Source organism: Leptonychotes weddellii, chromosome 6 (assembly GCF_054177405.1).
Source record: "Leptonychotes weddellii isolate Sample4059 chromosome 6, ASM5417740v2, whole genome shotgun sequence".
In the NCBI taxonomy this organism is placed as follows: Eukaryota; Metazoa; Chordata; class Mammalia; order Carnivora; family Phocidae; genus Leptonychotes; species Leptonychotes weddellii.
The window spans coordinates 99599016-99621754 of NC_138374.1; the positions used below are offsets into that span (position 1 = coordinate 99599016).

General features: G+C 40.3%; 1 protein-coding gene across 11 annotated transcripts in view; it reads right to left on the reverse strand.

Annotated features, from left to right (window-relative positions):
• Positions 1 to 1394: 1394 nt before the first annotated feature.
• NPL (N-acetylneuraminate pyruvate lyase) overlaps positions 1395 to 22739 on the reverse strand; it is a 38946-nt gene continuing 17601 nt past the window's right edge. For 6 of the 11 annotated variants that reach the window (XM_081824759.1, XM_081824769.1, XM_081824763.1 and 3 more), the window contains 8 exons: positions 21846 to 21903; positions 18247 to 18322; positions 16377 to 16469; positions 15408 to 15556; positions 15227 to 15273; positions 12622 to 12706; positions 9954 to 9993; positions 4821 to 6912 (listed from right to left, as the gene is read on the reverse strand). In XM_081824759.1, the coding sequence (XP_081680885.1) occupies positions 6728 to 6912; positions 9954 to 9993; positions 12622 to 12706; positions 15227 to 15273; positions 15408 to 15556; positions 16377 to 16469; positions 18247 to 18322; positions 21846 to 21903 (733 nt within the window). In that variant the 3' untranslated portion in view covers positions 4821 to 6727. Of the gene's footprint in view, positions 3236 to 4820; positions 6913 to 9953; positions 9994 to 12621; positions 12707 to 15226; positions 15274 to 15407; positions 15557 to 16376; positions 16470 to 18246; positions 18323 to 21845; positions 21904 to 22739 lie in introns of those variants that run through there. The other 5 variants (XM_081824764.1, XM_081824767.1, XM_081824765.1 and 2 more) reach the window with 5 other exon arrangements.

The following is a 22739-nucleotide window of genomic DNA, read 5'->3' on the forward strand; positions in this document are numbered from 1 at the left end:
TAAATGCGTTACCAACAGTAACCCATGGCTTGAAAGCCAGGGAGGCTTTGGCCTAACATTAAGTTCAAACTTAGTGCTGTAAGTGTGGAGAGAGGCTGCTGAGTGGAACTGTGTATGCCCACTAGCTGAGCCCACAATACAGAACTGGAGACCATGAGGAGAGGGCCTGAGGGATGCTAGATACAGCAAATAGAACATAGTAGGATGAAAGTTCAATTTATTAAGAGTGGAATTAATAATGTTATTAATAACAGCTTGAAATTTAAAGGACTGATGACTTGTTCAGGATGGCAAATGTCACAGATGAAGTACATAATCTGGAGTCCAGCAGAAACAATTGTCTAGATCTTGAGGATAAAGAATGTAATATATCTGATACCTTTAAAATTACTCTCTTCCTTGTTATATAGTTCTGGTATTCATTGAAATGCCAGTTTCTATCAGAATTCATTTTTGTGGCTTGCTGTGCATATTTATCAGTGAAGATTTGCTTTTTTTTTTTTTACAAGCAAACATGACATTGGAAATCATTCGTGTGTTATTTTTTTGTATCTGTTGTACCAGTTTCTACGGAGCCATTTGTTTACCTACAAGTTTATTCAAGTTCATTGGATTTTGCAACTTGCTTTGTTCTGCTTTACAATTATATTTGCTTTCTCTGCCTTTATCCTTTAGAAACTCATTTAGATTTAGTTTACAGTTTGTCATGCTTCTTACTTATGTAGCCACTGAAACACCATATCCACATTTGCTTTAATGGTTCCCATATTAAGGTGTGGGGTTTTATTTTCCCATGCATTTGTATATTGGAGCATTTTGTTGCCTGCTTACACCAGCTTTCATGGATACTAATACATTTCTATAAGATAATGAGATGTTACCTTCTTTTAGTGTTAAATAGTTTCACATATCCAGAATTTGTAATTTCCTATTGGATACTAGTACAGAATGTACTGTATTTTCATGAACAAATGTTTTCCTTTACAAACTACTTTTAAAAACTTTTTTTTTTTTTTAAGTAGGCTCCACGCCCAACATGAAGCCCAATGCGGGGCTTGAACTCATGTCTGTGAGATCAAGAGTCAGACACCAGGGCACGTGGGTGGCTCAGTGGTTAAGCATTTCCCTTCGGCTTAGGTCATGATCCCAGGGTCCTGGGATCTTGCTCAGCGGAGAGCCTTTTTCTCCCTCTCCCTCTGCTTGCTGCTCTGCCTACTTCTGGGTGCTCTCTCTGTCTCTATCAAATAAATAAACAAAATCTTAAAAAAAAAAAAAGAGTCAGACACTTAACTGACTGAGCCACCCAGGTGCCCCCCCTTTTTAATAAACTTTCAATGAAGGTAAATGGGATATACTCACCTATTAAGAGAAAATGACTCTTAGATTGGAACACATAGCAAAATATAAATTTATTCTATTTAAAAGAAGCATCTAAAGTGAAAGATTCCAACAACTTCAAAAAAAATGGAGATGTTCTAAATAAATCTACTAATGAAAAAAATAACAAAAAAGTGTAGAATACAATTAAAAAAAAATGCATTGCTATGTTGCCAGCAAAGTAAAAATATGCCTTAAAGGTAAACAAAAGTTAAAGGGAAAAATGAATCCAAAGGGGGGGGAGGCAAAGAGGCCAAAGAGGCAAGAGAACCGTGATGTAAGCGCCTACCCTGACAGAGTCTGCTGATCCCTGATGGACTTGAGCTTCCTTTCACTGAAAGCTGCATGGGGCTTAGGAGAAAGGAGACAAAGCCTGGAGGCTGCCCAGAGTGCAGAGGCTGAGATGTACCCATAAGTCAGAATGCCTTACACCTGCAGTGAAAAGTGAACAGAGGCTGAGATATACCCATAAGTCAGAATGCCTTACACCTGCAGTGAAAAGTGAACAGCAATAGCAACAATAAAACAAAATAAAAAAAAACAAATCAAAAAAACAAAAATAAAAACAAACCCAGAGGAGGAGCATATTAAGAAAGCTTGTCTGGGGGTGCCTGGGTGGCTCAGTCGTTAAGCGTCTGCCTTCAGCTCAGGTCATGATCCCAGGGTCCTGGGATCGAGCCCCGCATCGGGCTCTCTGCTCGGCAGAAAGCCTGCTTCTCCCTCTCCCACTCCCCCTGCTTCTTGTGTTCTCTCTGTCGAATAAATAAATAAAATCTAAAAAAAAAAAAAAAGAAAGCTTGTCTGTTACAAACTAGGTATTTGGTAAGGGGGAAAAAAAAGATTCACTTCCTGTGATGCTCCCAAAAATGTCAAGTCAATTATTTTAAAGTGGTCACTAGTCAGCAGAGAGAAATCACCTGGATGAATTCAAATCATATCCTCTTTAGTAGAATGCATTTTCCATCCAGACTTGAAGTAATTATTACATATAAGGTTCCACTGTACATAAACACATTTAAAAATCACAAAATATGAGGATAAAAAGTACCATGAGCATCAGCAGAAGAAAAAAAACAACCAGCAAAATTGTACTTGTACATATTTTAAATGTTAGAATTATCTAATACAGACTATGCACATACCTATCCTTCCTTCATGTTTAATTCACCCTACTGCTAAATAAATAAAAAGCCACAAAATTAAAAAAAAATTTTTGCTTAATTTTAACCAGAAAAATCATGATGTATACTACCCAAACCCAAGAAAACAAAAAATTCCAGATAGAAAAATATATTTTTCCACAAAATGTTTATATAATAACAAAAACTTGTAACAATATATATAGCTGTACGTAAGCTGCAATGTAATTAAGCCTTATTGTAAACTTTTCTTCCTTCTGCACCATTTCCTTAACCCATTTTTCAATCTTCTGGGCAACTTATAGTTATTTTACACTCAAAGCACAGAGTAACATCTTTAGTTTAACTTTCCTATGACTTACAAGGCCTTACAGGACCTGGCTCCCTCCGGTCCCTTTAAACTATTTCCCTTCCTATTCTTTCCTTAGTGTCTGAACTCTGGCCCACTGGCTTCTGTTCAGATCGTCACACTCTACAGACTCTGTTGTGGCTTGGAATTGTCAGATCTTTGGCTCCTACCACCAGGAATATACCCTCTGCTTCTCTTTACCTGTCTGGCTCCTTCCCAGGATTCTAATCTCAGATGAAGTCTAAGGGACACAGAGACACTTCCCTCACTGCTTTGTGGGAGTTAGTCTCTCTCCTGCACCACCATTCTCCAGCACTTTCCTCTGGCCAGATTCAGTGATCTTGATGGAAGACCCACAGATACTGCAGTTCTGTACAGACAAGTGAAAGAGCAAAAGGTAGAGAATACTCAGTGGAATGTTCAAATTGGGACCTCAAAGCTGACTGAGGTTATTTCCTTAGGGAAAGGACAAGGATGATACCAACTGGGTCAATGTTCTGGGGAGTCCAGATAGCAACCGCAACCTGCAGACCGCCCAGGCTTGTGAATATTACCTGCAGCTCTTAGTAAGAGATGGTTTAGATGTACCCATTCCCTCGAGTCCTGAGGTGAATCACTTTGTTGAACTGCAGTCCAAGGATTCCCAGGAATGCGATTTGTAGTCCTTGTGCCACCTCCTCCTACCCGAGGCAGGGGACCTTAAATGGGGCCAACTGGACTTGGACTATATATAGATCACTCTGAGCCCCTGATGTGCTTGCCCATCAGTGGAAGCCCACTTCCAGGACTTCAACGATAACTTTGTTATGTGTGCTTGTTGATGGGCAAGAGGCCTGTCCCTTACACCAAAGGTTGATATTTGAAAAAATTTTCTGTGCCCACAGGACCTCATCCAACATCTGGCTCAAATCTGGGAACCTGGCATTGAGGAAGGTCATTCTAGCTGCTGTGTAGAAAATATACTGGAGGTGAACTTGATGTCCAAGCTCCTAGGTGGTCCATGTGGCATAGAACTCGAACACTCCCTATACCTGGTATACAGATACAGGTGACAAGTCCTGCTGGACACAGGTTCTATACACATTTGGTGGAATCCATTCCATTATGTTTACTAATTGCATGATTAAGATCTAGGAAATTTCTGTAAGGTTTTTCTTTTGGTTGTCTAACTTAAAATGCTGATGTGTCCTATGTAACAAATGATCTCTCAAGAGTCACCAAAGGGGTTGGCAGAGAAAACATGATTTGGGTTAGTTATTTTGTCCACCAAGTAGCCATTTCTCAGCCCCAGAAACCCAAAGTGCAAGGTGAGGCCCCCCCTCTAGCAAGGGCTTAGCTCTGCTGTTTGTGTAACTTTGATTCCAAGATTCCTTCTCCATGTAACTGAAGGAAATTGGGGTTGAGTGAGCATGTGATAAGGACAGTGGTTAAATGGGTTAGATCCATTCTTTGCTCTTCTTGCTTTGACAGGCATTTAAGTCCCACTCCATTCTTCCTTATGTGAAAAGCCCGGGTGAGTCTAGGTGGGTGCCTGGTCTTGGACTGCAGTCATTTTAGAATGTCCCTTAGCCCAGCCCAGCCCAACCCAGCCTTCCCTCAGGCTCCAGATTCCTGACAGAAGGGATTTTATGTGCTCTTCATGTGATCATCAAGAGGAAATTTCTCTCAAGTTGTAGCAAACAGCCTTTCTGGAGAAGAGCATGCATTACCCATTCCCCACCTCCACCGGTGCCCCACACACCATGGCATTTTCCTACATCTGTGAATAAACCCAAGAGATCCTAAGTAAAACCAGTCCCTGGAATCACTTTGTCCTTCCACCATCCCCAGTGAATTAATCTCAGAATTCCATCTTGAAACAGAGGTTAAAAATCTGCTTTTAGTATCGTGCTGAGTGAAGTATTTCACATCATTATTTTAGTTTTAATATTAAAGACTAAACTCAAAGGTAATAGTAAATTCATAATACTCCAAAAATTTACTTTTGATAAAAGGCATTATTAGTAACTATTGCTATGTAACATTCATTTCCAAGGAGTTGGATGTTAGAACACACAGAGTTAAATTCAACCCTTGTCACTGAAGAAAAATCATCTTATTTCTCTTTGTGTTTACAAGCTCTTCTTAACCATCTTCAAAGTTCTCCAAGCACTGACTTCAGAAAAACAAAAACAGAAAAAAAAAAAAAATCCTGGCTAGTGGATAGCCAAGATGTATCTTCATAGAAAAAATTAATTTGACTTTAGTATACTTAAGTAAGGATATGACCTCTTCAGAACCAAAAACCTCCCTTTTCTTCCTTTAGGAAATTAACGGCTATAAAGAAATGTTTCAGTGAGAGAATATAAATTCACATAAACCACTGCAGTTCAATTTCTTATCCCAACGCCTTACTCCTGAAGGAGGTAGAAATATGAGAAAACAGCACATGTCATTCCTGAGCAAAAAGAGGAGTGAGGAGCCATAAATATAACAACTCTTAACTGATCAATTGACAACGGTAACTGAATCCACAGATAATTTCAAATTCTCATTTTGAAAAAGTTCTCCTTTTCAGAGATAAAATATAGAGTAAAAAAAAAAAAAAAAGAGTAAAAATCCTCAGTAATTGGGCACCTGGGTGGCTCAGTTGGTTAAGCGACTGCCTTCGGCTCAGGTCATGATCCTGGAGTCCCAGGATCGAGTCCCATATCGGGCTCCCTGATCTGTGGGGAGTCTGTTTCTCCCTCTGACCCTCCCCCTTCTCATGCTCTCTCTCTCTCATTCTCTCTCTCAAATAAAATAAAATCTTAAAAAAAAAAATCCTCAGTAATTGATAGACTGGATAGTCAGGTTTACAATCACCAAGGGTTGACTGGCAATACACTTTGTTATTAGGAAGGACTAACCAGGGTTTTTTGGAAAGGAGATTAAAACAGCCATACTACTGAGAAAGAAAAGAATAAAGAAGGTATGTAGGGATAGAGAGAGTGAAATCTTTTGGTCCTTCCCCCAATCTTCAAAATGTGCTGAAGTGTGACCAGGAAATAACAGTTAGCCCCTGGGCTCACAATAGAGGGGACATTGGCCTTCACTGTGGGGGAGCCATTCACTTCCTGTGGGGAAAGGGGAAGTGTGTGGTGCCCAGAGGAGAGCTCTTTGGTTGAGACTTTGAGCTTTGAGAAGTTCTCTATATATCAAGAAGTGGAGACTTGAGTTCATCTTTGGGGAGGGCCTTTTCTTTGTTCTATGAAAAGCTACTCTAATAGGCCCTTGAGTGATAAGAACTGAAGCAAGTCTTCACCTAATGCAGTGTTTTGGGGGAAAACTGACATCACAGTGAATCCGAAAGCAGATATTCTAGAATTAGACTGAGCAGCCAAGTGAGCGGGTGTGTTAATAGTTGTGTAGAGTTGAGTTATGTTGTAATTTGGCATTGAAGTGTATTTGCCTAAATGAAGTAGCTCAGAGTTGTCCTAGACTCCAAATGAATATTTATTAAAATGGAAGTACATTATAGTGGTTTAAAATTAAAAAAAAATTAAAATAGGATTAAGAATCAGAAATCAAGATAATGGGAGCTCCTAAAGGCAGATGGAATGAATCATTATAATTTTTTTCTTGATTCCATTTCATCCATATAAGCAGAAATTTCTCCACAAAAATTTTGTGAAATATTGAATAACTCAGGGCTCATGATTCCTTTTAGAGTTTTTGCCCCTTCACAAAATAAAACATTTTTAGGATCTTAGAAGGTACTTAAGTACTCGTTGATTGGGTGAGATTTCATTTGCTAGAAAAGAGTTTAGTTCAAGTTCATCTAAAAAGTCCTTGAGAAATGAAGGTACCATTCAAGGTACACACTCTAATTTGATAGAGATAACTAGCTATAGGATTCTAAGTTTCCATCCTTTAAATCAGTGGAAGAAAGAAAATCCAGGCTCTTCAGCTTAGCTTTTGCATCAGCAATAAACTCCCTGGAGGCTTTCTGCAGTGGAGGCCGGGGTGGGCCCATTGGAATCCCAGAGACCAGAGTCATGATGGCTTTGGTCTGCGACACTCCAAAACCTAGATGGGAAAAATAAATAAGGAAATGTGACTGGGACCATCCACTTTGCCACAAACATCCTAAAGAAGAGATCATATACTAGTGACTTCTATGATAGGGTAAGGTGGAAGTAAAAGAGGGGAACATTTCTTATCACTATGGCAGACTGAGCAGATATAGGAATCCCTCTTCCTGCCTCGAACATATAGAAAAGCTGGAAAATTTTTGACAAATTGACAAACTGTAAAACAAAACAAAGGAAGACTCTAAGTCAACCTCAAAAGCAAGAAGGAGGGACCAAAGGTACCAGGAATAAAGAGGTCAGCGTGGTGAGTTGCTGAAGCCAAGTGGTCCATGAGGATAATCTGATTCAGGGATATATGACTGTGGATCAAATGATGCAGGACTTCATCACTAAGACAGAATTTAGTTCAATCACATCTAAGAAGTCCCTGAGAAATGTACTCCTTAAGATGCTGCTCTTTTAGAGCTCATGTTCTAAAGCTGGGGCAGGAATGCAAGATGAAGCCTCGGGTCTGTGCAGAGCAGGGGGCTGAAATTAAATGCCCTATGTAAAACTGGTAGTCAGCCTTCTATGAAAGGCAATAGAAGAAAACCTGGCCTGCTGGCCTGGGGATAGAGAGGCATGGAAGCTTGACTTCTTCCAGGCTGTGGATGGAAAAAGATCTTACGAAAGAAACCCCAAGCCTATGCCATCTATGAATCTGGATCCATATTTGCGTTAGGCACTTGTTGTAAAAATTGGACTAAGAAATTAACCTAAAAACTCAATAGAATTGGTGAAACTATAGTGTCCAACAGAGGCAAACGTAAAACCACTTGTTAGGACACCTTATAACCTAGAGCACAATGGATTCTCCAGAAAACAACAGTCTCTGAAGACAAATTCGAAGTTAAAAATTACAAAACACATGAGAAAAAGAAGCTGCACAAGAGCTTGCAAATGCACAACTGACAAATCCCACATCCTGAGAACAGATGATACACAATTCTGAAAGAGACCTCACAGAGATAAAGGAGGAATAGAAGCCATAGGCTAAGAGAAGGGCATATAAATAAAGTACAGGAAAATCTGGAAAAACAAATACTAGAAATGAAAAAATATATATATTCAATGAAATGAAATAGTAGAAAACAGAGCTGAAGATAGAATTAGGGATGTTGAAGGTAGATCTAAGGAAACAATACAGCAGAAAGAGAAAGGTATTTGTTTTAACTGGCTATGGTTTTTGGATCCAAGATATGAGAAGTAACTTTCTTTTGCTAAGCTAATAGTAACAACTAAGTATCTGGAAGGAAAATACTAGCATGACCAAAGATACAGAGTATAGTTTAATGAATGCAAAATGGCCCTTCCAGGCTTATTACAAATGGCAGAATAGGGAGCTACCCTCATAATAAGACTACAAGTTTATTTAAAAAAATTTTTTTTTAAGATTTTATTTATTTATTTGAGAGAGAGAGAATGAAAGACAGAGAGCATGAGAGGGAGGAGGGTCAGAGGGAGAAGCAGACTCCCCGCTGAGCAGGGAGCCCGATGCGGGACTCGATCCCGGGACTCCAGGATCGTGACCTGAGCCGAAGGCAGTCGCTTAACCAACTGAGCCACCCAGGCGCCCCAAGACTACAAGTTTATTAAGATAAGTCTCTCCTTGCCTAAACCATGAAAGCTCCAACCTGCCAAAGAAGTCTGAAATGATTTCTTTAAAGATATGTTCTTTTAAATCATAAAAATTATCTACAAGAGTCCACTTTATATATGTATGTATGTATGTATGTATGTATGTATGTATGTAGCTATCTATCTATGGGGGGGAGGGCAGAGAGAGAGAGAATCTTAAGTAGACTCCAGGCCCAGCATGGAGCCCAACGCAAGGCTCGATCTCATGACACTGAGATCATGACCTAAGCTGAAATGGAGTTGGACGCTTAACCAACTGAGCCACCCTGGCGCCCCGAGTCCACTTTTAAAATGCAAATATTCTGGCAAGAGAGTAAATTCTTTCAGCTAATATCTTAGAGCTATATTTGGCAAAAATGTTGCAGTCTCACTGTTGGTATACAGAATGATCTTATATATACATAGGTACACTTTTAGTTCTAATTTTAATAGTTCAATATTTATTTAATTCACCTTAGGAACATATAAAACTATCACACCAAACCCCCAATTTTGTGAAAAGTATTGTTTAGGACAAGGGAATAATAATAGGTAATTAATGATACTTGTGGCACATAAATATGACAGAAATCGTGAAAGTGAAAAGCAGATGGGAAACACTGTCTTTAAAGAATTAAGAGAGCTCGCAGACGACCCTGCAAGAATGCGGGCCATACCACATAATGGGTGCTTGGGGCTCGGGAGGAGTTGCCATGATAGGGCAGAACGGCTCTGAAAGGGAGGTGGGAGGTCTGCCAAGAATAAACTTAAAGCTTTTCCTGGACTTGACCCAGGTTCTCATGAAGCGCCAATCTCCTCAGAAGTGGGGTGAATGGTGGCATTTGTCATTTGTGATGGGATAATATTTAAGAGACTCTGAGAAGGCTTCTCTATGCAAATTCACTATATTTCCCTCAAATTTTACTTTGTCATATTATCCAAACCTCCATCCATTTGAGCTTACTTATGTTAATAAACTCTTTTTACACTGCAAATACTCTTGGGAGAGCTGTCAGTCATTCACAATTTAGTAAGATCTATATTCAGACTGCCTTCCTCCAAGCACTCAGGCTGAAATCAGCCACGGTGTGGTAGAATTTTAATGAGCAGAGGCAAGTACAGGGAGTGAGTGCTGAGAAGGATCAAATGATGGTGTGCAGAGTGGGAAGGCAAGCAAAGTGCTAAGATTGAGGAACAAGAATTGTAGAAGGGTGCCAACTAGATTTACTTCACCACTTTATAGGGTTGGCCCTGAGGCTAGTATTGGAAATAAAACTCTGCTTGCAACAGAACATTGAAAGGTGTCCTTGTTGAACCCTCACGGAAAGTGACAGTGTACCATTTCCTTCAAACTCACAGCAGACAAAGTAGAAAACTTACCGAGTTTGAGCACAAAGTTGATAAATCTCTGAATACAAAACTGGAAAGGAAAAAACAAATCTACAGTCAGTATTACATAAGCTGTGATAACAATTTAGAAATTTTGGAGGTCAAAGGACAGAAACCCCAAACAAAAAAGCCCAACACCTTAGTTTTCTGAAGGCCTGTCAGAGTGGAGAAAAACAGCTAAGTGAGGATGGTTGAGATCCATTCAGGATAAGGTAGGATCTTTTTATACATGTAAGCTTTATAAAAGGGGGCCATGAGAAAAGAGGTGCCAAATATAGAATTGTACAGTAAAGAAAGGGGTAGGCACCCTTCATCCATCTAGCCAACCCTTACCCAACTAAACTTATCAGCTAGAGAGGTTGTTTTCAAACTGGGGTATGCTAACTTCTGAGGTACTCTCTAAGGGGCACTTAGCAAGGCTAAGATTTATGGGAATAAATAATTTCTAGATCCTTAACTTCCATAAGTGCTATTTTTCTAAAACTGATGAGACTAAGAATTTGCATGGAGGTGCAGATTGTTCTTTTAGATTTCCTCTTCATAAGTGCTTCTTTTTCCACTTTTGAAAAAAATAAAGACATATCTCCTGTATCACTGCCTTGGGACACCTCTGGGAACCAAATAAAGGAGCAGATCAAAATATTGGTATTGGCATCGACAGAGTGACAAAGCGATTCCTCTAATTAATGGGTAACATGTCCTCTAAAAAATCATAGGGCTTTCAACTTTTTGCTTTCAACATCGCTTTCAATGTTGCTACTCAGGCTGTCAGCTGAAAGTCACTAAAGCATTCTGTGATTTTTAACACAACTCAAAAAACTGTTCAAAGAATTGAGTGACATTGCTATAACAAAATTTCTTCTATTCTTACTACTAATTTATATGAACAGGGTTTCATAGCATTTATTTCTCTAAAAACAAAAAACAGAAATAGTATCACTGCTGAAATGTAACTCATCCTAGCATTAAGTAATATTCATCCATGAATTCGTGAACTAATTCATAAAGGCAGACTCCCATCCATTTCATTAAGAGATGCATTTTCGATGACATTTTATGTTGTTTTAACCAATTACATACAGTCTAGTAAAAAAAATTCAGTACAGAATGAAATTTTAACACCCAGAGCCTTAAAAACATATATGTGTACGTTCTTTTTTCCCCTCTCACACAAACTAGTATATTACATTCACAACTCTGTCCTCCACTGCTTTTGCACACTTAATAGATCATGGAGTCTTTCCAGATCTGTACACAGAAAATGATCTCATCCTTTTAAGGGCTGCATATAACTCCATTGCATAACTCAAACATAATGTTTTTAACCATTTCCTTATGGATGGATAGTTGGGTTGTTTCTGTCTTTTGCTCTTATAAACAATGTAGTCTGGAACATCTCTGTATGCATGTCATTTCACTTATGTAAATATAACAGACGGCGTTGGAGTCCATGAGAATGAATAAATTCTGCCCTGATTTTTTGCTGGTCTGCTTCTTCACCTGACTGCAAATTCCTTTACAGCAGAGACCAGCTTGACTGAAGTTACGCACTTGGCTCAGCCCTTTGCATATGAATAAAGGAGTCAATGAGACCCACTCACACTAGCCTTCTGTAAGAAAAGCCAGAGAATGTGGTAAACTACATTCCTCACCAATACCATTTTGAGAGGGATGACTTATTTGTGTGGGACTAATGGGAGGAAAAGAGATGGAAATGGGACCAGTCAATAAAAGAAGCTGCTGAATTGAAGGGCTCCTCTCAGGGCCGTTTTACTATCTATTCGGTCCTATGGTTTTCCTGTCATACAACTCAGAACAGGCTGGAATTTTCAGAACCTGCTCCAATCTCGCTTATGCCTTTCACTCCCACTTATTTCCCTGGGATACTCCACTTAGCTACTTTTACTATCTTGAAAATCCCTGGGCCTCTTGGCCTCCGAAAAGTCCTTCTCTTGTGCCTATGCTGTTTCTTTCCACCTCATTCCACTTACCTCAAGCACACATATTACCCAGCTGCGAGATTGGTTCTGCCCTTCATGAGGCTCTCCATTCTCTGGACAGCTAGCCTGCCCTCGGTGTAACATTAACGGCAGCCGCCATTTCCCCTGGGGTCTTCCCTGTAACACATCAGCTCCTGCGGCTTTTCTCTTCCTCTCTCCAAGCCAGTGTCTCCTTTTAGATCACTCACTCGGCTCTTGTTTCTGCCTGGTAGATGCTTCCAATTCTCAGCACATGGCAGGTGAAGATGACTGACCTGCTCTGACTTTGGATTAAAGCTCCCCATTTTGGGTTACCAGCTTCACAGCTTCTTCATATACTCTGGAGACTTGGGTGTGAAGTCCTCAAGGGGATGGCATGGGTCATTTCCCCAGAAATCTATCACTATTATTTTATAGTCACAAACATACTTTGAACACAGAGTAAAAATATGATCATTTCTAGGAGGAACAGAGAGAGAAGTCATTCCCGTATGGGGCCTGTCCTGATTAGACATGTAGGGAACATAGACAATGGGGACAGGTTTGGCTCTAAACAAGAACAGCTAAGAAGCAGGAGGAAAGTAAAGAAAGAAGCAGCAAGGCAATTTTAACGAGGGCAGGTGTGCTAGGAGTGCTGATGAGAGAGAATAAGAATTATCCAGTGGGAAAGAAAAGTTAACCTGATGGTTCAGGGCTGAAGAGAAGTCCTTTCGTTCGAAAGCCTCCAACATCTGGTTTGTCTTTTTTCCCATGTAGTTATAGGTACTGGAAAGAAAACAGCACACACTGCAGTATCAGTAACTCAGCGGGAGAAGTCTAGATCTTCAAATCCCTTTGATGCCTAAAAGGGAAAAATAGACCAGGCCTCCCAGAAGTCTATTTTTTGGCCCTAATCTATTAGAGATCAGGTGTCTTCACTTCTGAGTTATCAGCGACAATAAGCAGTGCCAAGAGGAGGCACAGAATACCAAAGGGGATAAAGAAAAGGAAGAAAAGTCGGAAAAGGATAAAGTTAGAAAAAAGGGGAAAAAGTTAGAGATGGAGGTGTATTTGGTAGGGAATAACAGAGGCCAACACCTGCCCCAGAGCACGTGCGCAGGCACGAAGCTAGATTCGAACTGTGGGTAAAACGTAGTATCTGAGGTGAGGCCTAAAGCCTTATGCCGAGGAACTAGGTGAATGGGGCAAATCCCAGCAGATTATCTGAGTTCTCTGCCAGTTTATATATTACCTGTAATATATATGCTTATACAATTTATATATTACCTAGAGACTACTTTCTAATAATAATAATAATAATAATAATAAAGATGATAATAAAATGAGAGATCATTTATTGTCTCTTGTGTTCCAGGTGCTTGACATAAATCATGTCTAATCCCCTCAAATCCCTGGCTTCTGTTTGGTTGTGAAGAAACTATGACTTAAAGAAGGCCACACAATTGCGGCAAAGGCTTTCATTCCTTCATGCTGCTATCTACTACAATTCAGCACAAATGAAAGTGAAAATAAGTTATTTGATCTGATAAAATGTGGACTTAAAAAAATAATATCCAGGGACACCTGGGTGGCTCAGTCGCTAGGCGCCTGCCTCCAGCTCAGGTCATGGTCCCAGGGTCCCGGGATCGAGCCCCGCATCGGGCTCCCTGCTCCGTGGGAGGCCTGCTTCTCCCTCTCCCACTCCCCCTGCTTGTGTTCCCTCTCTCGCTATCTCTCTGCCAAATAAATAAATAAAATCTTGAAAAAAAATATAATATCCAACTCTACCAGTAAAGACAAATACCTCAGACTAATCACTGAATTCTTAGAGAAATCAGCAAGGTAGAAGTTTACAGAAATTCTTAACAAGGATGTTTCCGCAGTTTCTAGCAACTTCTCATATAGTAAGTCAGTCTCAGAAAAATATATTTATCTTGATGTACCAAGAACAGAATGTTGTTGGTCCTTCACATGGAAACCCTGGACTGAACAGCAAGGGATTCCAAAAACGTGAAGTTCACATTATCTTCTGGTAAAAAAGTAAGGAAAAAATATAATACAATAGCTGAGATAAGTCCCTTATAGATGTGAAACACCCCTAAATCACAATATGCCGGAGGAGTTTCAGAATACTAAAATTCAAATTCTAGGGGTCTTAGGCATATTTAGTTAGAGAGAAATGTAATTATAATTAAGAAGAAATAAAGTCTAACGAAATGTACTTTGCTTATAGATTATGTTGACAAAATTAAAATGCCTAGTATGGAGGCCAAAAAACAAAAGTCAAAAAAGTAAGAATTTCTGGGGGAAAAGAAAGTAAGAATTTCATGGTCAGCAGATCCCAGGCATTCAGGTTCCCATGGTAGAAATGTCCCTGTAGTGACAATGGATGTTGCAGGACGTCACCATCCTGGCTTGGTGAATAAGCCATTGAGATCATCCAACTTACTTATTCTTCATCAAAGCCATGCTCACCAAGACATGTTATCAATACTACTTTGCTTCTCCTACACTTTTCCTATTTGGAGGTAATGCACTTTCAGTTAACACGAATATTTCACTCAATCCCTTGCAGGCATATTTCTAATGAATTAGGTAAACATGTGCAGTGGACATGCTAATTGAATTGCCTGCCTCTGCCTGAGTAGGCATCAGGCCATGTACGTCTATTTAGCTGGCTGCAGCTGATTGGACTTAGGTAAGCCCAACAGGCAGTGCTATCTAGTGATATCCTGAGATGAGATTCACGACCGGGCAGCCACGATTGGCCATGTGCATGCTGAAGCATAGAGAGCGCACCTGGAGAGCAAGAGAGGGAAAGAGAGAGGTATGCAGAGAGACGCAGGGGTGAGAGTCTCCAGAGGACCACAGATGGAGAACGATCTGTCCTGGCTGTTGAGTGTTTTGCAGGCCTGGGTTCTCATCTTCTCTGAGGCCTGGCTGCATTTCCTCCTCTTGAGTTTTACCCAATCTCCCAGTAGTTTATAATAATGTGTCTTCTTCCGCATTAGCTACTTTCAGTGGGTTCCTCTTATTAATAACTAAGTAATTTCTGACAAATTCTGTGCATGCTCTTAGCTCATGTGCCTCACCTCTAATTGCAACAGATGCTTCTAAAAACAGTGACTGAGTTGCTAACAAACTGCTAAGCTCTACTTAATTCCTTTTTGCTGAAAGACTGGGGGAAAGAAAGGCAGCTTTCATTAGAAAAGGCGTCCATACAAGAAGTATAACCACATAGGCAGTGAATGCCTCCACGGGGGGACTTTACATTTATAACCGTGTGGAAAAACGAGTCAGGCTTACCTACCCACTGCTCCAGTCGCTCCCATCACCAGGGCACTCAATAGTTGCTAAGCAAAAACAGACACAGGGTATTCACTTTTAGGAAAAAGAGTAAGAGAAAAAAAATGTTGCTATCTAAATAGCTTTACAAATTGTTCTGGAGGGCAACGAACCCGCTGGGACAGGCCAGTGGGCGACTTACCTCGTCCACCCCAAAAAGGAAAGCAAACTGTTGCTGGCGATTCTGATCAACACATTGCCCGAAGTCTAAGAGATCGGTGTCACTGAACTTCAGCCCTTGGAAGGTGGGGATCTTATCCTGAATCCCGTCCAACAATTCCTCAGCACGAACTGCTCAAAACAGAAAATGCCTCACGAATCTGCACCCCTCCAGAAAATGTCAAATCCCGTCTTGTAGAGCCCCTCACATCTGCACTGAGTGCCAGGGGCTGTTCTCAGCTGGACGTCCCTTGCCCTCACTTAGGAGTTCCTATGTACTCATCAAATTTCAGCCCCCACGCTTCCATTCCTCGAAGACAACAGATGAACTTTTCCAAAGCACAACTTCTATTTTTTTTTTCTTTTAAGGAAGTAGAAAGGAATCATATCTAAAAAATAATCTCCTAAGAAATCTCATCTAATTGTAACAATCTCCTTTCTGGAGAAGCATAGTAACAATAAAAGAAAAGTCAAAAGAAGGGACACCTGGTTGGCTCAGTCAGTTAAGCGTCTGCCTTGGCTCAGGTCATGATCCCATAAATTTTAAAAATCTTAAAAAAAAAAAAGAAAGAAAGCCAAAAGAAAAGTGAGGAGGGATCAGAGTACCTTCCTATGTACCAGGCACTGAGAATACAGTAGAGGACAAGGTAGACACAGCCTTCGTCCTTACGGGGCTTATAGGCTTGTGTCTTCTCATACAAGACACAAGGTGTCTGCTAGAAAAGCATCTTTCACACTTAAAAACGTTCATTATAAGGTAGTGTCAATGATTGATAAGAGGGACTTATTTTTGATAAGACTGACTTATTTTGGAGCCAATCCGAACCATCCTGTCAATAGTTTTATGCTTTTGTGACACAGGGTGGAGTGCGATGGAGTGGGAGTTTCTTAGCGAAACAGGGTAAGATGTGAGAGATGGAGGGAAAGAAACATGGAAAGAAGCAGTACTTACTCTTTACCCCTGTCAAGGCGGGAATGTGATAATAATAAAATGGCAATGCTGGGGCGGCAGTAGCTACCTCCTTTAGGAAATTAATCAAGATATCTGAAAGAATAGCAGGACAAGCCATGGTGTGAACAAGTATAAAACACTGGCTTTCCCTGGTAAAAAAAACTAACCATCTACTGAAATGCAACCATCCCTCTCAGAAGCTGAAAATTCTTGATCCCTCTCAATCATCCGAGATTGATACTGCAATGTCTTTGCAACACTTCATTCAAAGGTTTATTTTCCTTTCTGTAGAAAGGCCAAAATAAGATGATCACTTTCCTGCTGTCCTTAAATACTATTATAAAACTGGTGCAGGGCGCTTGGGTGGCTCAGTTGGTTAAGCGACTGCCTTCGGCTCAGGTCATGATCCTGGAGTCCCGGGATCGAGTCCCGCATCGGGCTCCCTGCTCGGCGGGGAGTCTGCTTCTCCCTCTGACCCTCTCCCCTCTCATGTGCTCTCTCTCATTCTCTCTCTTTCAAATAAATAAATAAAATCTTTAAAAAAAAACAAAAAAACAAAACTGGTGCAAACCTTCCCACATATTAAGAGAAGCTCTTGAAATACTCTTATCAAAGCCAGAAGCCCGTCGGTTGGACTCCTGTGCTCTTACCCCAAAAGGGCTAAATGTGGTCAGTGAACAAGGAATTTGCATTAGGATCAGAATCATCAAGTTGTAACTGAGAAAATTCTACAACAAAAAGATAAACATTTGCTCAAAGAGGGAAGTTAGAAGAATAGTGGCACACCTCACAATAATTCAACCAGAGGTTGGCACTTTTCCCATTTGGGGAGAAATCCAGATATAGCAGAAGAGAATTCATTCTAGTTTACTGAGGATTTGCAATTTCCTACATCATCCTCCGTGAGCTTTCACTGCGACATTACTGCAGAGGATAAATAAATCCAGCAGACTTGCTTACACTGGAGAGTGGGGGAGAAAATACTTCATCTGAATACTGTGATGATGTACTCTGTGATAAATATTTGACAAGAATATTATGAATAACTCATTATCTTTCCTTTGTCTGTCTTTTTGGGAAACGTATTCACGTAAAATTTTTATAACCATGTGAAAAAACTTTTAAAATGTTCATTCTCAATTCCCAAGATGGCAGTATTTAAATTACTTATCCTATATTGACAATTATTTTCTCTCTACCAATAATCGATGGTATTTCATGATAATTTTGACCCAATTACATTTAGCTATGAATTTATTTAATCATGCATGCAATCATGGATTGTCTGTTTTCAATCCTTTCAAAATCTGTATTCCTTCGTTTGCTAATCAGAAGGATTAAAAAGACTCAGTATACTTGGAAACCACAAAAGTTTCCGTAGAGAAAGCAGAGAAGGAGAAAGCAATTAACTTGGTAATTTGGAAGACCATGGATCTTTCTCTGAAATCTCCCTCAAATTCATTACTGACTCAACCTTGAATAGAACATGTCTCAAGATGCCCACCACTTATATTCCTCTTTTTTTGAGAAAAATGATCCCATGCTTTGCCATGTAACTCTGACTTCCTACACAACTGACTAGATTAGGGGTGGACGCCTGACCCAACACAGGTACCTGTATGTTGACCTGGGGCTTGGTGGATGACCCAATCAGATTACTTGGCAAAAGAGCTGAAGCCCTTCTTAAAGGAGTCTTTTCTTGTATGGATCCAGGGAGACCAAATATTCTGGACAGCTACTGTACCGCTGCAACTTCACGCCCACAGAAGTCCATACAACTTTACTTTCAGGAGGTCAGCATGACCATTTTCAATGAAGGCAAAAAGAAGTGGACCACACGAGGCACTGTGTATTTAGACTATTTGCTTACCTTTGTTCCTTGGCTTGAGAAAGAAAGGTGCAATGACAGCGATGCCATCAGCTCCTATTTCTGCTGCGTGTCGGGCCTTTAAAAGAAGAAAGAAGACCATTGGGTTTGGTGACAATTTAGATGTCTGTGGGTTGGGGGGTGGTTTCCCCACATCAACAGGCAATTCTCTGATACCAGCTGTGTGTCCTGCAATTCTATTCAACTCTGATACTGTCTACCTGGAGACAGTCAGATTGCACAGGTTCAGGGCTCCATCCGACAAGACTACCCCGCTTCCCTGAACTTTAGATGCTAGTCACAAGCCTAGGTCATCACCTGTGTTCCTGACCGACTGGCTACAGAGTTGGAGGTTCTCATAATCCCCTCCTTGGGTCACTTAATTTGCTAGACTGGCTCACAGAACTCGGAGGAACATCTTACTTACTAGGCCACCAGTTTAGTATAAGAAGATATTACCTCAGGAACAGCCAGATGGAAGAGATGCCTAAGGCAAGGTATGGAGATAGGGCTTGTAGTTTCCATGTGTTCCACTCTCCCCAAATCTCCACATGTTCACCAACCTGGGAGCTCTCTGAAACCTGCCCTTTTGGGTTTTAATGGAGGCCTCACTACATAGGCATGGTTGATTAAATCACTGGCCACCGGTTGCATATAATATATTTGAATCATTTGTTTAGCACTCCATTAGGACAAGAGTAGAAGGATAACCTTAGCTGAAAATAAGAAAAAAGGAAACAGCTAAGAGACAGTTGATGGCAGTGCCCAAACATCATCCAATGGAGTTATGGCTAAGCAGATGCCAAATTACAGTCTCATTGGCAAGATTATCCCCACAGTAGGGGATTATCCCTATAGAAGGGGATTATCTCTGTCCTAAGATTATCTCTACACTATTCTAGTGTTCAGCTCAATGGATGACAACCTTTCACGTCATGACGATATTTTAAAATTTATATCACACATAGGAAAAGAAAGCAATTAAAAAGAGATGAAAACAGGGGCGCCTGGGTGGCTCAGTCATTGAGCGTCTGCCTTCGGCTCAGGTCATGATCCCAGGGTCCTGGGATCGAGCCCCGCGTCGGGCTTCCTGCTCAGCGGGAGGCCTGCTTCTCCCTCTCCCACTCCCCCTGCTTGTGTTCCTGCTCTCGCTCTCTCTGTGTCAAATAAATAAAATCTTTTTTTAAAAAAAGAGATGAAAACAAATTTCCTACATCACACTACCTTAATCGAAAGGCCTACTGAAAGAAGAACAAATGACACATAAGAAGAATAAATCAAGTCTCCACGTTCTGATTCTAGGCTTATTAAGCAACCACTTAGCAATATGCCTTCCCTTGTGGCTTACCTAGGAGTACTGAATTGCAATTTTGCAAATATATATATATCCCATTTCTAAATTCAGTAATAGGAAAAACAAAACCCATCAAGAAGATGTTGGGGCTAGATCAAGTCATTGTAATCTTGGAAATCAGAATATATAAATTCTGAAAACATGGTTAATTTAGTAGTGGTCCAGGTTCTGGGCCTGCTGGTAAATACCTCAACACTTTCGAGCTTTCGTTTTTTACCCAATTCACAAAGTCCTCAAAACCACCAGGTCATGTACTTTTCTGCCAGAAACTTTAACTCCTTCCATTCCTGGCCTTTGCTCTACCTAATCTGCTAATCTCTAAACCTGGAGCAATCCAATTGTTCGTGTCCTTGAACCTATGTCCTGGTTGAAGACTATACCTAGAAAGAAATTTTCATAACTTAGTTGAATGGTGGTAAGACAGATTTATGACTTACAACTTCAGTTGGTTTTTTAGCACCATTGGGCAATCCTTTTTAAAAAATTAACTAATTAGGGGTGGCTGGCTGGCTCGGTAGAGCATGTGACTCTTGATGTCAGGGCCATGAGTTCAAAACCCATGTTGGGCGTAGAGCTTACTTTGAAAAAAAAATTTTTTTAAATTGTGACGAAACCACATAAAATTTACCACCTTAATCATTTTTAAGTGTACAGTTCAGTAGTTTTAAGTATATTCACATTGTTAAAAAACAGATCTCTAGAACTTTTCATCTTGCAAATCTGGAACTCTATACCCATTAAATAATTCTTCCTCTCTGCCTCTAGCCCGTGGCAACTACCATTCTACTTCCTGTTTTTACGAATTTGACTACTTTAGATACCTCATTTCAGAGGAATCATATAGTATTTGTCTTTTAGTGACTGGCTTATTTTATTTAATATAATGTCCTCAAAGAGTTTCACCTATATTATAGCAGGTGACAGGATGGATTCCCTTCCTTTTTAAGGCTGAATAATATTCCATTGTATTGTTAAAAAGAAAACCACAGGACCCAAATGGAGTACTTATATTAAGGATCCATGTCAGCAAACCAAGACTTAATACCTAACCTGACTTCAGTTTCAATCCTCCCAGGAATGTAACCTTTAAACTGTCAACGTGGAATTTCCTGGTCAGCCCTAGAAAATTTACTGTCAGGCCCCTACCATTGCCCTTAGGAGGGCGACCTTGCTTAAAACAATGTGTTCTTTGCTAATAATTTCCTTTTTCTTGCTCCCTCTCTGTCTTTTACCTTTCCTTTTCCACAGCTCGATAGAGCTCCTTTCTATTTGCTAGATTGGATGCTGCTGGATTCATTCAATAAAGCCAATTTGATCTTTTAAATTACTCATTTGTATTTTTGTCCTTTAATAGTACGTATATACCATATTTTGTTTATCTATTTATCCACTGATGGGCATTTGGGTTGCTTTCACCTCTTTCTATTGTAAATAATGCTGATAAGAACATGGGTGGGGACAATCTTCCTGTGCTTCAGTTTTCCCTCCCATTTTCCTGGGCAGTGATTCTCAATTTTTACTGCTCTTCATCTCTGAACCCCATCTTCCATCTCCTTCATGCCCAGCAGATGGCTTTGCCTTTTGCTTCTTAGAGAAACTGAGGTTGGCTCAAGTTCTTCTCCCTACTTGCAAACTGAGCTACCTCTATACCCACCCCTCGGAGGAAGACGGGCCTCTGTCTCCTACTCAAAACTCTGCTACAGAAGTTATCACCTCGGGCTACTCTCATTATGGCTCCGTGCCTGCTTCTGGATGGTGAGCTCTGAGGTCCCACACCTCATATTCCCCAGTGATAGCACCCAATATATAGCAAAAATGGTATTGAGTTTAACTTCAGCATAAAAAAGGAGCTCCTTCCCTTATGTGGAATCTAAAAAAAAACCAAAACAAATGAACAAATAAACAAAAAACCAGAAACAGACTCAGAGAACAAACTGGTAGTTGCCATTGGAGGGAGGGCAAAATAGGTGAAGGGGATTAAGAGGTACAAACTTTTAGTTATAAAATAAGTCACAGAGATGAAAGGTATAGCATAGGGAATGTAGTCAATAATATTGTAATAACATTGTATGGTGACAGATGGAGATTACACTTATCCTGGTGGGCACTGAGTAATGCACAGAATTATCGATTCACCATGTCGTACACCTAAAATGAATATAACATTGTATATATCAACCATGCTCTAATAATAAAAGGAAAAGGAGGCCCCTTGAGTGGTCTCTCCCAGATGGACCTACATACCTACCAGTTCTTGTGAATCTTTCAAGCTCAGGGCTCCTACATGAATTACCACCTGATCCAACCTGCAAAAGAGAAAAGGCTGTTGCATCACTTGGAAGTTTACAGTAACATGGAAGGAAGGGCTGAACTACCCTGGTTTGTACTGGTTTTGGCAGTTAATTAATGTCCTGCTAATCTCAACCTCAAAACTATTAAATTCTATAGTGGTCTATTTAAAATGAATCTAATAGGGGATTAAAAAAAATGTCCAGGGAGTAAAATTTAAGGTCTAACCAAGCAAAATTTTGAAGCCAAGAGTCAATCAGTATTTGAATACGTACTTTGACGAAGCACTGTTTTACTTTTTTTTTTTTTTTAAAGATTTCTTTATTTATTTTAGGGGGAGAGTGGGGGAGAGGTAGAGGGAGAGAGTCTTTTTTTTTTTTTTTTTAAGATTTTATTTATTTATTTGAGAGAGAGAGCATGAGAGGGGGGAGGGTCAGAGGGAGAAGCAGACTCCCCGCCGAGCAGGGAGCCCGATGTGGGACTCGATCCCGGGACTCCAGGATCATGAACTGAGCCGAAGGCAGTCGCTTAGCCAACTGAGCCACCCAGGCGCCCACGAAGCACTGTTTTAGATGGTGTATTGATGGTGGTATTTGTGTGGAGATTGGTGTAACATGGAGGTATTTCTGGTTGGAGATAAAAACAAAGAGGATCTTCAAAGAGTACAGCCAGGAACAAGCCATATGAGAAATGAATTCACTGTAAAAAGCTTTTTCCTATCTTGTCAGTCCTCAGAATTTGGCCTCTTATGAGAGGTTTCCTCTGAGACCCCAATATCCATCTTTGGGGGTGCTCCATGTGGCCCCATGGGCAGAGGCCACAGTGAGCCTGGTGTTCTCAGAGGATTAATAAA